Raw genomic sequence first — 14,662 nt, 5'->3', positions numbered from 1 at the left:
CTTAACCTATAAATATAGACACATAGATCTATTTCCCATCCTCATATATATATTTGCATGTACATGTCTTTGTCCAGACCTCCATAAATGCCCTTTGACTCCTAGCTCTTTCCTCCATCTCCCTTGACTTTCCTCCTGTCCCACTACCATGCTCCGTCACCACCTGGGCTACAGCTATACCTCTTCTCTACGCAACCTTTCCCTTGATCATTCCTCACCAGGCCTGCCACTCCCCTCTCTCTACCATTTTGGGTCCCATGTTGTTCCCTTGTCCCTGTGTTTGTTGACACCACTTCCTTTTCCCCTTACCCCACCCCCACCCCAAATCCCCCCGGAACTGTCGGTCCCATTGTTTTTCCTCCAGATAGTTCATCCAGCCTGTCCTATTCAGACAGACCTGTGGAGACACTAAGATTCATGAAAACAAGACAGAAGAAAACAAAACAACAGTATACAACCAGACAACAAAGCAACAAAAACAAATCACTGACAAAGAACAAAACAAAACACTTCACAAAAGAAAAACTTGTAGTTAGTTCAAGGATCGTTTGTTGGCCCTTAGGAGTGTAAAAAAGTCCACATATCTCACCAGGACCTGATGTTTCCAGCCCATTTAATTACAATCTAGATGACTCTTTTCTGCTTCTCAAAATGCCATTCTTGGGAATGCTACCTTTTGAATAAAAGTGATGACATGTATTACACAGTCAACTCTGAGAATTATGCTTCAAAACCTTTACCTGTATTCCATATGCTATGTGGTCAGTCACTCACCCAAGAAGAGAAAATATGAAAATCAAAAAAATTAAACATCTTATCAGCCCATTAATCCAAAGCACTACTCCAAATCTGTGATGGATTGGTGCAGATTTTCCACTTTTCACAATTGCATTTTTTTAATTCAAAAGGTGTCATTTTAATACATCATACAATTGAGTTCCTGACAATGAGGAAGATAAAGGGGGGAAGGTGGACAAATTTTTATTTCTTGTCTGGAGATCCCACTAAAGATGTTATTTACAGAGTAGTTAGGAGGAGTACCGTATTTAAATTTATAATGTTCTATTTAAATTATTTCATTAATATATATGATTTTTAAATTTTATAACCTATTTTCCAACTAATATGTGTATACATTCTCTTTTAGGTGGCCAAAGTGATTTTTACCTCAGATCTCTAGCAAGTGTTCCAAAGTAGATAACATTTTGGAAAACTAATCAAATTTTTTGTGATGCCCAAGTAACATCCGTGGATTAACTACAAGCAAGAGAAATGAAGCACATTATCAATCCATATGAAAACATCAATGATTCAGACAGAAATACTTCAGACTGTCCTCATGTTGTATTGCCAGAAGAGATATTTTTCACAATTTCCATATTTGGGGTGTTGGAGAATCTAATCGTCCTTCTGGCTGTGATCAAAAATAAGAATCTTCAGCTACCCATGTATTTTTTCATTTGCAGCCTGGCCATCTCTGATATGATGGGCAGCCTGTACAAGATCTTGGAAAACATTTTGATCATGCTCAGAAACATGGGTTATCTCAAACCTCGTGGCAATTTTGAAACAACAGCCGATGACATCATTGATTCCATGTTCATTGTCTCTCTGCTCGGCTCCATTTTCAGCCTGTCGGTAATTGCCGCAGACCGCTACATCACAATATTCCATGCCCTGCAGTACCACAGCATCATGACCATGCGCCGGACTGCTCTCATCCTGGCGACCATCTGGACCTTCTGCACAGGAAGCGGCATCACCATGGTGGTCTTCTCCCATCACATCCCCACGGTGCTCACCTTCACGTCTCTGTTCCCCCTGATGCTGCTCTTCATCCTAGGCCTTTATGTGCATATGTTCCTGCTGGCCCGTTCCCATGCTAGAAATATCTCAGTCCTCCCTAGAGCCAATATGAAAGGGGCCTTCACACTGACCATCCTGCTTGGAGTCTTCATCTTCTGCTGGGCCCCCTTCATCCTTCATGTCCTCTTAATGACCTTCTGTCCAAATAACCCTTACTGTATTTGCTACATGTCCCTCTTCCAGGTAAATGGTATGTTGATTATGTGTAATGCGGTTATTGATCCCTTTATATATGCCTTCCGAAGCCCAGAGCTCAGAGACGCATTCAAAAAGATGATATTCTGCAACAGGTACCAGTGGAATTACTGATCTTTGATCGGAGAAACCACAGGGATCATTGACAAGTGACATATCAACAAATATTAATGCACCCAACTTGCCATTTATTTCCTAATAGACATGAGAAGCATGTCACTGAGTATTATCTGTAGCAGTGTGGTTCTGCATGGACAGATTTTCTGTAGGAGCAACTTCTAGATTGAAGGGGTTTTAAAAAGTGATGTATTAAAAAAATAAAGAATGGAAGACGACGTACATGCAGCAATAAAAATTCAAGGATTTGGGGCTAAGGAATAAAACGTCTTCTTCTGTAGCTATCTACAGGCGAGTTCTCCCTGAGTTGGGCTGTCCAGACTAAAATGTACTGCAACTAACTTCCAGAAGTTGAAATCCCTGGGCCGAGTGACTCAGAGAAGAAGCTGTGGGATTTTGGTAAGCCAAAGGGGGCCGATAAATTAGTGAAGCTGGATTTCTCCCTGGCTGCCTCCCATCGCCTTGCAAAGTTCCCACCTTCCCATTCTCTCCTCGGCCTGCCTGCTGTAATGTAAGCCACCTCAGCTCTTTGTAGAAACAGAGAGAGACTAAGTTTAGAAGTGCCCCCCAAACTAGCATAATTTACTTAACTCACTCCTCTCGAATACCAGTTATTTAAACAAATGACTTGAGCAAATAGTTGAATAGGGATCTGATGAAAATAATTCCTATGCACATTAAAAGATACACATGTCTTATAATTAGAGAAAGGAAAATTTAAAATATTTTGTAGTATCATTTCTTTTCATCAGAACTTTTGCAAAACTCTGCTGATGAAGCTATAGGAACACCAGCCCACACATGCGTTGCTGGCTGGATTATAAATTGGTAGAATGTTTTAAAAGAGTAAAATGTGGGAACATCCTATACTGTTCAATTTCACCAATGCATTTAAGCCAGCATTCCGATTTCTTGGAATTTACCCTACGAGGAAAAGTGCTCAGCCGTAACATACACACATAAATTATTATTCGTAGAGCATAGGGTGTCACCGCACCAGTTGGGCAACAGCTCAAAAATTCATCATGAGCTCTTGATCCCTGATTAAATGTCAGTTTAATTAGCCCTCATAAATTATGAGTACGTGTTGAAACGAAGACTCACTTTATTTAGCCTGAAGTGAACGAGTAGCAAATGAGCAAACACATCAACTGATTTCTCCCGATACCATCAACTATGCAAACACAGATGCAGAGATGGGGAGCTCATTTGTATAGATTAAAAGCATAAGCTACTGAACACTGCTTAGGAAACAATGAGGGTTAAAGACATGGCAAACATTTTGGTAACTCAATCACTGGGGCAAAATTATGCCTGCAGAGTTAAAACATGTTGCAACCACATGAAAATGGCACATACATGTTGATCTATGTTGCCAATTATTAGGCAACCTGGAAAGCAAGATATTTGAACCACAGTTCAATGATTTCAAAGTTTATGATGTTAGGATAGCAATTATCTACTTCTCACCCTAGAACGTTTCCGCTTGAAGCCCAAAAGAGCATTTCAGTGTCTATAATTTGCAACAGGTGTATTTAAGGGAAAGTCCAGGTCACTTGGAGAAGTTTCCAAATCGGATCCTTCCAATGTGGCCTATGAAAAATGCTGTACACCTGACGTTCAGGTGGTCTTTAATACAACGCCTGGCTTCAAGAGTAAGATAGAAATTTGGTCAAGCATGATCTGTGTTTAGCAAAGTAATACAGGGTGTATTCTCCCAGTGGGGGATCTGTACAAGTAATGCCAAGTGCGCTCCCCAGGGTAGGCTACCCCTTCCTCCTTTAGCCCTCACTCACTGCCATGGGGTCGATGCTGACTCATAGTGACCCTATGGCACTGGGTAGAACTGCCCCTGTGGGTTTCTGAGATGGTAACAGTTTACGGAAGTAGAATAACGCATCTTTCTCCCGAGGGGCGACTGATGGCTTCAAACTGCAGACCTTGAGGATCACAGCCCAACAGGTAACCACCATCCCACCAGGGCTCCCAGAAATGCAATCCTCTTCTCTAAGGCAGAAACCCCCTTCTCTTCTGGTCATACATTTCCATCAAAGTGCACTGGACATTGTTGTAGGAGCGTATTAAACTGGGGTTCCCGTGGAGGAATGCTATTTGACCAGAACTATTTGGACCTCTCTTTCTCTCTCCTATATGAAAATCTGACTCCAGGTGAGGTGGGGCTTCCTCTGAAGAAGTGGTTTTGAAGATGTACAAACAAAGGCGTGATAAATGGTTCATGAGCATCAGACAAATACGCCACTCTGTGATTTGGCAGACCAGATGAAGTGAATGCATGTCCCGAGACCAGGTGTCGACTTTGTATTAGTGTTAACCCTCCTGGTAGGTGGTCCCCATAGAGTATTTGTCCTTTTGAGATTGATTAACTTCACTCAGTGTGATGTTCTCCAAGTCCATGTATGTTGTGAAGTGCTTTGTGGTTTCATCAAACTGTTTTAGAGATGTGTAGTATTCCACTGTGTGGATGTACCAGAGTTTCTTTATTCTCTATCCTCCTGATGGGATTTAGGACTGTTTCCAACGTCCTGCTACTGTGAACATTGCTGCCATGAACATGGGAATGCATAGATATCTGATCGTGTTATTTCTCTTACTTCTTCAGGCCATATAGCCAGGTATTTCTGGATCATAAGGAATTTCTATTTCCAGTTGTTTCAGGCATCACCATATCATTTTCCACATTGATTGTACGTATTTACAGACCCACCAGTAGTGGACAAGGAGTTCCCATTTCTCCATACCCTTGCCAGAATTTGTTGTTCTTTGTTTGTTTGTTTGTTCTTAATGGGCTATCATTGTCCTTGCAAGTAGCCTCTTCTCATTGTTTTGATTTTCATCTTCCAGATAGCTAGTGATCTTGAGCATTTTCCATGTGTTTGTTAGCCATTTTGGTGGACTGTCTATTCATGTATTTTACCTATTTTTAAATTGGATTATTTGTTGTTGTTTTCTTATTGAAGTATTTCAGTGTTCTATATATTAGTCCCTTGGTCATGGTGATTTTGCTAAAGATATTTTCCCAGACCATAGGCTGTCTTTTGATGAAATCATTTGATGCACGTAAGTGTGTATGTCAGTGGATCCCAGTCATATATCTTGTCTTCTGCTGTGTATGAAGCAGAAGACAGAGTGAATTAGAACTTGAATTAATGGAGATATAGTTAGGTTAAAAGTTAACCTCTCTTAGCTATTATTAACATTATTAATATTGTCCTTCTTTTTGGGTTGTCATATGTTTGACATATGCTCAACATTTGTTTGATATATGTGAAGAATGTTTTATGATTGACTAATATCATTTGTTCTCTCTCCACGTAGCTCTTCTTGAGGAGAGTGGTTCAGATCTTCTGACTTCCTAACACTGTCTCTTTTTGGAGACTGAGAATGAGGCCGCCTCCTTTCTCTTAAAATAACTTTTTTAGTAGAGGGATAATGTAATTTCATTTGTCCTCATGCAGATTCTTTCTTCAGAGATGGTGATGGAGATGTCCTATTTTCTTTTCCAGTTTGCTTTGGGAAGTTGAAGATTGAGAGTGTTTCTTTTCTCTGCAGTATCTGTCAAGCGACCATGTTGTAAATGGTAATAAAATCTAGAACACACTAGCCACGTGGCAAGTACTCATTTGCCACATGTAAGGTAGTGGCTACATGTATGCCACCTCCTATGTTAGTGGCTGCCATAGGCGAGAGTGATCATATAGAGCATAGCAATCACGGTTAGAAGTTCTAGGGGACAGAACTACCCTAGTTGACAGTTTGTACTTTCTACAAACTCTAGTGTTCTGGTAAAACAAAAAAACTCACTGCCATTGAGTCATTTGAGACTCATAGAAACCCCTCAAAGACAGGGTAGAACTGCCCCTGTGGGTTTCTTGGACTATAAATCTTTATAGTAGTTGGAAGCCTCATCTTTCTCCCATGGAGTGGTTGGTAGATTTGAACTGCTGACCTTGTTGTTCACTGTCCAAGGTGTAGCCCACTATGATATGACACCAGGGTTCCTCCCGTTCTGATAAGAGATATAAAACCTATCTGCAATGTTAAACAATACATATCCTAAATGAGGCATTAGTACAAGGTTCACAAAGGAGCCATGAGAGAAGAGGAACTTAAGATGCATTTTAAAGAGTACACAGTTGTAGAAGGGTGAACATAGTAGACTATAGAACTTAACATGGACACGGGGAAGGGGAAGTACAAATCATGTTCACAGCAGCCTGTTTTTATTGCTATGTAGGGTGACTGGGAAATTAGCTTCTATTGTGGAGATCACTGAAGTTACGAATGAGAAGAACTTGGTACTTCATAAGGCAAACATGGTGAGCTATAAAAGGTTTCCAAATATACATAATGACACCATCAGAACAGTGTTTAAGGGTAGTATTTTAAATATTAACAAAAAAATCCACATTCATAGGTAATCAAATAAGACCTGTTTCTAGCATTGAGAATGGGAAGATGGAATTATGGTGTGAGACATTTTGGTGGTAGGGTCTACAGTATTTTTACTATGAGTCCATAGAAATATCAAGAGAAAGAAAGAAGATCACTACAAAGTTTCTGTACTTAGTGACTGGGTAAAGAGCAGGTAAATAACGGCTCCATTTGGAAACATTCGGGCAGGAGGAGATGCTCTACAAGGCAAGCTTTGAGATGACTTGATGAGCACTTCCCCAAAACACCAGACAGAAATTAAGAAAAGAGATGAAATCTAAAAGCATGGGTCTGGAAGCTCTGTTGAAAGCTGTCTGAAACAGGTGACCCTGCTGGTATCTGAAATCCTGGTGATACAGTTTCTAGCACCAAAGTAGCAATGCAAGCCGCCATAGTATGCCAAACTGACAAATAAGTAGCAGGGAGCATACTCAGTTGTTGCTAAAAAGAGAAAATATTGAATTTGCCCATGATTTTACTTTCCTTGCATCCACAATCGATATCTGTAGAAGCAGCACTCAGAAAATCAAGCGAAATATGCCAGTGGCCAAATTTGTTGCAAAAGACGTCTTAAAAGGTTAAAATGTAAAGGAATACTTTGTGTCTGACTCAAGCCATAGGAGCTGTGCTGGCGTAGTGATTATGTGTTAGGCTGCTAATCACAAGGTCAGCAGTTCGAAACTACCAGCCACTCTGTGGAAGAAAGGTGAGGCTTTCTCTTCCTGTGTGTGGCAGGGTTAAATCCTCTCACCGTACGTGGTCACTGTACTTATTCAATCTGTATGTTGATCACATCATCAGAGAAGCTGGATTATATGACGAAGAATGTGGCATCAAGATGGGAGGAAGGGTGATGTGCAGACGGAGCGGTCATGCTTGCTGAAAGGGAAAAGGACTTGAAGCACGTGCTGATGAGAGCAAGGACGGCTTCCTTCAGTGTAAAGAAGACTAACATTCTCACAACTGGACCCATAGGCAACATCACGGTAAATGGAGAAGAGACTGAAGTTGTCAAGGATTTCATCCTGCTTGGTTCCACAGTCAATGCTCAGGGAAACACAAGTCAAGAGATCAAACGACGCACTGCATTGGGTCGATCTGCCTTGTGCACAAGGCCTCATTAAAGTGTTGAAAAACATGGATGTTACTTTGAGGATGAAGGTGCAGGTGACAAAGCCATGGTATCTTTTCCATTGCCTCCTGTGGTTGTGAAAGGTGGACATTAAATAAGGAAGACCTAAGAAGAATCCATGTATTTGAATTATGGTGCTGGAGAAGAATAGTGGAAGTAGCATGGACTGCCCAAAAAAATCAAATCTGTTTAGAAAGCACAACCAGAATGTTCATTAGAGGCAAGGATGGTGAGACTTTGTCCACGTACTTTGGCATGTTGTTAAGAGAGGCCAGTCCTGGGGAAGTAGAGGGGCAATGAAAAAGAAAAAGGCCCTCGACAAGATAGACTGACACAGGGGCTGAAACAATGGGTTAAAACATAATAGCAATTATGAGGATGGTGCAGGACCAGTTAGGGTTTGGCTTGGTTTGGCTTGGTTTGGTTTGGTTTGGTTTGGTTTAGTTTGGTTTGGTTTGGTTTGCTTGCACATCAGGTCACTATGAGTTGGAACTCACTCAACCACAGCTAACAACTCTTGTACAGTCTTACAGACTCTGAAACCCACAGGGTAAGTTCTACAGGGGTCCTCAAACTTTTTACACAGGGGGCTAGTTCACTGTCCCTCAGACCGTTGAAGGGCCGGACTAAAGTTTAAAAGAAAAAACTATGACCAAATTCCTATGCACACTAAGTAGGCTGCTAAGCAGGACAGGCAGCGGCAGCAAGAACACTGGCGGGCCAGATAAATGTCCTCGGCAGGTCACATGTGGCCCACAGGCCGTAGTTTAAGGACCCCGGTTACACTGTCTTTTAGAGTCATTATGAGTCAGAATCATCTCAAAAGCAGTGAATTTAGGGCACAAATAGAGGTATTTTCAATCACCTCATATCCATACTAAAGCTGGAAAATGACTAAACAAGACTGAAGAAGAATTAATGTGTTTGAAATTATGCTGTGGGCCAAGAATATTAAATACATCATTGAGTGCCCAAAGTGTGAAGCAATCTGTTTTAGCAGAACAGTCAAGTGAGGGTAATGAGATTTGTCTCCTACGCTTTCGAAAACACCATACTTGACAGGGGGTCAGTGCGAAAGAAGAACACTTACAATGAAATGGATTGGCCCAGAGGCTCAAACTTAGGATCGATTATGACGATGGTGTAAGACTAACTAATGGTTTGCCCGATTTTATGAGTTTGTTATGACTCAGGACTGACTCCACAGCACTCATACCAACAATGGCAGTCCTGTTGTTGTTTTGCTGAGCAACTACGATAGTGTTTTCCACAGTGGCTCTACCACTTGGCATTCCCATCCGCAATGGCCCTCCTTGGAAGAATGAAATGGTATCTCACTGTGATTTGGCTTGCATCTCTGCGTTCAGTCAAGATCCATCAAATGTCAACAATAGTATCCCTTACCCCATAGCCTCTTCTAAACTTGGATTGAATTTCTGGCAGTTCCCTGTCAATGTATTGGTGCAATAGTATTTGGATTACCTTTAGAAAAATTTCACTCACATGTGATATTTATGACACCTCACCTTAATTACCATATTATGCTATATCACCTTTGAAACATGGTAAATGTGGATCTCTTCCAGGCAGTTGTCTTCCACATTTCTTGGAACTGATGGAACACCAATTGAAATGTTTCAACAAATTGATGCAATGCCAGAATCACTTATTTATGCCAAGAAATTTGGAAGACAGTTATGTGACCCACCAACTAGAAGTGTTTTGTATTTATGCCCACTTATATTTCCTAGATTCATACTTCATATGTCATGTTTTTATGCATGTTTTCATGTTTCTTGTCATTTTTCATGATACCCTATTCAAGAAATAAATGTCATGAAAGTTTTGTTCAATCCACAACATTAACTTACTTTGAAAAGACAGCTCTCTTCCCAAGGCATATTTCAAGTGCCTTCCGGCTCTGTATCAGATAATGCTCTGCTGCTATTCATAAGCTTTCCAGTGGCTTCTCTTTCAGATATAGACTCCCTCTTCACTTTTCCTAGTCTGTTTTAATCTGGAAGCTTGGTTGAAACCAGTCCCCCACAGATGGCCCTGCTATTATTTGAAATACTGGTGGCAAAGTTTCCAGCATCACAGCAATATGTCTTGACTGAGAACAAATACCAGAAAGATGTTTACTTGTGTTTTATGGAGTATGTAAAAGCATTCAACTGTGTGGATCACAACAAATGATGGTTAGTCCTGAGGTTAATAGTAATTCGAGAAATGGCCTTAAACATAACCATTGTGAGAATAGTACAGGACCAGATAATGTTTTGTTCTACTGTAAGAAGGAACTCTATGAGTCTGAGCCAACTCAAGAAGATCAGGCCACAACAGGGGTAGAAGGGAGTTGGAAAGGGGACTCATAAGTAATGGAAACTTTTCATTGATTCGGGGTAAGGGTCTATAGTCAATTGTTACAATTGTTTTCAATAAGTTGTACATCTCAAAAAAAGCAAACTGGCAAAAGTTTTATCATAGACTATTTTCTCTTTAGGAAAAAAATTTTAAATCATTTTATTGGGGGTTTGTACAACTCTTTTCACAATCCATATATCCATCCATTGGGTCAAGCACATTTGTACATTTGTTGCCACCATCATTCTCAAAACATTTGTTTTCTGCTTGAGCCCTTGGTATCAGCTCTTCATTTTTCTCCTTCCTCCCCACTCCCTTCTCCCTCATGAACCCTTGATAATTTATAAATTATTATTATTTTGTCATATCTTACACTGTCCAACGTCTCCCTTCACCCACTTTTCTGTTGTCCATCCCCCAGGGAGGAGGTTATAGGTAGATCCTTGCAATTGGTTCCCCCTTTACACCCCACCCTCCTGGTATTGCCATTCTCAGCACTGGTCCTGAAGGGATCACCTGTCCTGGATACCCTGTGTTTCCAGCTCCCATCTGTACCAGTGTACAACCTCTGGTCTAGCCAGATTTGTAAGGTAGAATTGGGATCATGATACGGGGAGTGGGGGTGAGGGGAAGCATTTAGGAACTAGAGGAAAAATGTACATTTCATTGCTGCTACACTGCACTCTGACTGACTCATCTCTTCCCCAAGACCCTTCTGTAAGGGGATGTCCAGTTGCCTACAGATGGGTCTTGGGTCCCCAGTCTGCACTCCCCCTCATTCACAATGATTTGATTTTTTTGTTCTTTGATGCCTGATACCTGATCCCTTCAACACCTCATGATCACACAGTCTGGTGTGCTTCTTCCATGTGGGCTTTGTTGCTTCTGAGCTAGATGGCCGCTTGTTTACCTTCAAGCCTTTAAGACTCCAGATGCTATATCTTTTGATAGCCGGCACCATCAGCTTTCTTCACCGCATTTGTTTATGTGTGCCCACTTTGTCTTCAGTAATCCTGTCAGGAAGGTGAGCATCATGGAATGCCCGTTTAATAGAACGGAGTATTCTTGCATTGAGGGAATACTTGAGTGGAGGCCCAATGTCCATCTGCTACCTTAATACTAAACCTATAAATATATGCACACAGATTTCTCCATCCTAGTATATAAATATATTTACATAGGTACATGCCTTTATTTAGACCTCTATAAATGCTCTTTGCCTCCTAGTTCTTTCCTCTATTACCTTTTCCTTTCCTCTTGTCCCACTATCATGCTCAGCCTTCATTTGGGATTCAGTAATTCCTCTTGTTTACATTACCTTTGATCACGCCCTACCAGGCATCCTACACCCTACTCACCACCGATTTGAATCACTTGTTGTTCCCTTTTCCCTGGGTTTGTTAACGCCACTTCCTTTCCCCCTGCCTCCCCCTCTTCCACGACCCCTGGAACCGCCAGTCCCGTTGTTTTCTCCTCCAGATTGTTCATCCAGCCTATCTTATTTAGACAGACCTGCAGAGGTAATATAACATACACAAAACCAAGACAGCAAAAGAAAGCAACAAGAGAAAACAAAACAAAAAGCCAATGACAGAAAACAAACAAACAAAAAAGAAAAGCCTGCAGTTAGTTCAAGAACTGTTTTTTAGGCCTTTAGGAGTGTTTTCCGGTTAAGTCTGATGGGATGCCATGCCCAGGTCCTAAAATCTATTTTTAGTATTCCCTGGGGATTTCGTTGCTATGTTCCCCTTGCTCTTGTGTTGCATACCCTTCGTGTTTTGCAAAAGTTAACATCTTAATGATTTTTTTAAGTTAGCATCTTATTGTTTTGCCTTTTGACTCATTTTAATATGTTCTGATTTTTATTATTTTCAGATTTCTTTTGGATTAAGGTTTTTCTGTTTTGTTATTGTTGTTTGGGTTTTTATTATAGAAATTTCTTTATGTGAATTCCAGGACTGATATATCTAGAGAAACAGTAACTAATGACATAGACAATTAGATTTAGGCCATTAATTGAAATGTGCATACTATGACAGCACTCATCCCCCTTCCTCGCTTTGTTTCTCACTGCCCTTATTCCAGCCTTCCTATCCCTTCTTACTTTCTGAACTTTGTCCCTGGGAAAATATTTCCCTTTTGTTCTCAAATTATTGCTTATTCTAAGAGCTTATTTCTCTACTGCAATTATTCACCTTAGGGACCTGCCCATTGTTTAACAGAATGTTAAGCACAGAGCCAAGTATAGTTCCAGACTAAGAGTCACTAATGACTATTGTTTCATCTTTTCATGATTTTGACTTTTGATTCATATTTTTTCCCATTCTCTCCAGGACTGTATGCTATCCCTTTTGGAGTGGTCCGTAGTGAGAGTCAGGCACCATCTCGTTTTTCTGGTTCAGGTCATGTGGTCCATTAGTCCTTTGGACTAAATATTTACATGTGTCTGATTTGCTTCACTTTCCCTTCCTGTGGATGGGTATAGATAAATAGTTGCACCTTAGATGGCTGCTCAGAGGTTTTAAAATGCCAGTCACCATTCACCAAAGTAGAGTATGTAACTTTTGTTTGTGGCGTATATTGTGCCAATTGGTCCATAGGCCCAGAGACTCAAGGTGTTTAGCTATGGATAATATGTTTTCCTAGCTTTGCCCTCTGTGTGCTTGACTAAATTCATGTATCTATTTAATATCTAACACATATGTAGAAGTGTGCTCTGAGGTGTAGCTCATTCACCTCCCATACCTGTTCAGTGTGCATATCTACCTCTGTATTCTCTTATAGAGGATCACTGTTGCCATGATGGCAAGATTGGGTGTGTAATATAACTTACCCCTGTTGCCTGTAACTTTTAAGTCTCTCCCAGGGCTTTTCTTCACCTCCATTATTTTGTTCTTCCCCTTATTGTATGATGACTTCAAAAAGTTCAAGAAAAAAAATTCCATTCTTTTTCATCCATTTTCCCAGGAACTTTTTAAAGTACATTTGTGTGTTTTAGATTCCTGTCCCTTTACACATGTTCATATGTTTCTATTCTCTAACCACTGATTTACCCTTCCCTTCTCCCCCTCGGGTAGCCATCAAATAAAATTGTCTTGAGACTTATTATAACGGTGGTCTCACAGTATCTGCCCTTTTGTGTTGACTAATTTCACTTAGCACAATGTCCTACAGGTTCATCTATGTTATGCTATTTTCCCCAGATTCATTGTTACTCTTTAATTTTGCATAATATTCCATTGTGTGTCTGTATGATAGTTTGTTTATCCACTCCTGGTCACTTGGGTTGTTTTTATCTTGTTATCTTTTACAGTTCTGAATAGTACTGTAATGAACATTAGTGCATAGATACCTATTAGTGTCCCAGCTCTCACTTCTCTAGGACATATACCTCGGAGTCGGATTGCTGAGTCATGTGGTATTTCTATTCCCAACTCTATAAGGACGTGACATACCATTTTCCAATAGGCACTCACTGTTCCTATTTACAGTCAGTATATGTGGGTGCCAGTCTTTCCAAACTCTTGCCAGCATTTGTTTTATTTTGTTTGTTTTACTTTGCTGGTACTGCTAGGTGAGATAATATATCATTTTTGTTTTGATTTGTATCTCTTGAAGGGCTATTTTCCCAGGCTCTAGATCTCTTTGTATTCCTCGGTAAAACCTTTTGATATGTACAAGTGCTTCATTTTAGAAAGTCCTGTTGATGTAGGTTTTCTTCTGTTGTTTATGAATTTTAATGTATAATAGTATATTTGTGTCATGCATTAGTTTGTGCCTAATTTTTCTTTGATTTTTATTTTATAATTTTACATTTAGGTCTTTGATCCATCTAGAGTTAGTTTCTGTGTGATCTGTGAGTTAAGGGTTCTTTTTTATTTTTTCTTCAAATGCATATCTAGTTTTGCCAGAACCATGTGTTAAAGAAACGATGCCTTCTCCCATTTTATAGGTTTGGGGTTCTATCAGAGATCAACTGTCTCTAGGTGGGGTGTTAGGTGCCATCAAGTCAGCTCCAACCCATAACAACCCTATGCACGACAGAAAGAAACACTGCCTGCTCCTGAGCCTTGTTCTTATGCAGCCACTCCGTCAATCATCTTGTTGAAAGTCTTCCTCTTTTTAGCTGCCCCTCCACTTCACCAAGCAGTGTTCTTCTCCAGAGAAACATGTCCAAAGTACGTAAGATGACGTCTACTCATCCTTGCCTCTAAGGAGCATCCAAGTCATTCTTCCAAGACAGAGTAGGTTGTCCTTTTGTAGTCCATGCTACTTCCATGTTCTTCCCCAGCACCTTAATTCAAATGCATCCATTCTTCTTCAGTCTTCCTTACGCAACTTTCACGTGCAAGTGATGTGGTTGAAAACATGGCTTGTATCAGGTGCACTTTAGTCCTCAAAGTAACATCCTTGCTTTTCAACACTTTAAAGAGATCTTATGCAGCAGATTCACCCAATTATTTGTTTGGAGAGTGTCAAACGCTAAGCTAATTTACTGTGTAAACTATCACAAACAACAACGACAATAAAATACTA

The 14,662-nt window shown here is 40.4% G+C and overlaps 1 protein-coding gene across 1 annotated transcript; it reads left to right on the top strand.

Annotated features, from left to right (window-relative positions):
* The first annotated feature begins 1,272 nt into the window (after nucleotides 1–1,272).
* On the top strand, nucleotides 1,273–2,175 carry MC2R (melanocortin 2 receptor). Its single transcript, XM_075530100.1, has one exon. It carries the CDS (start codon nucleotides 1,273–1,275, stop codon nucleotides 2,173–2,175), a length of 903 nt encoding a protein of 300 aa, XP_075386215.1.
* Nucleotides 2,176–14,662: the final 12,487 nt, after the last annotated feature.

The sequence above is a fragment of the Tenrec ecaudatus genome, chromosome 13 (genome assembly GCF_050624435.1).
Source record: "Tenrec ecaudatus isolate mTenEca1 chromosome 13, mTenEca1.hap1, whole genome shotgun sequence".
NCBI lineage: Eukaryota > Metazoa > Chordata > Mammalia > Afrosoricida > Tenrecidae > Tenrec > Tenrec ecaudatus.
This window is presented reverse-complemented; position numbering and strand designations above follow the sequence as displayed.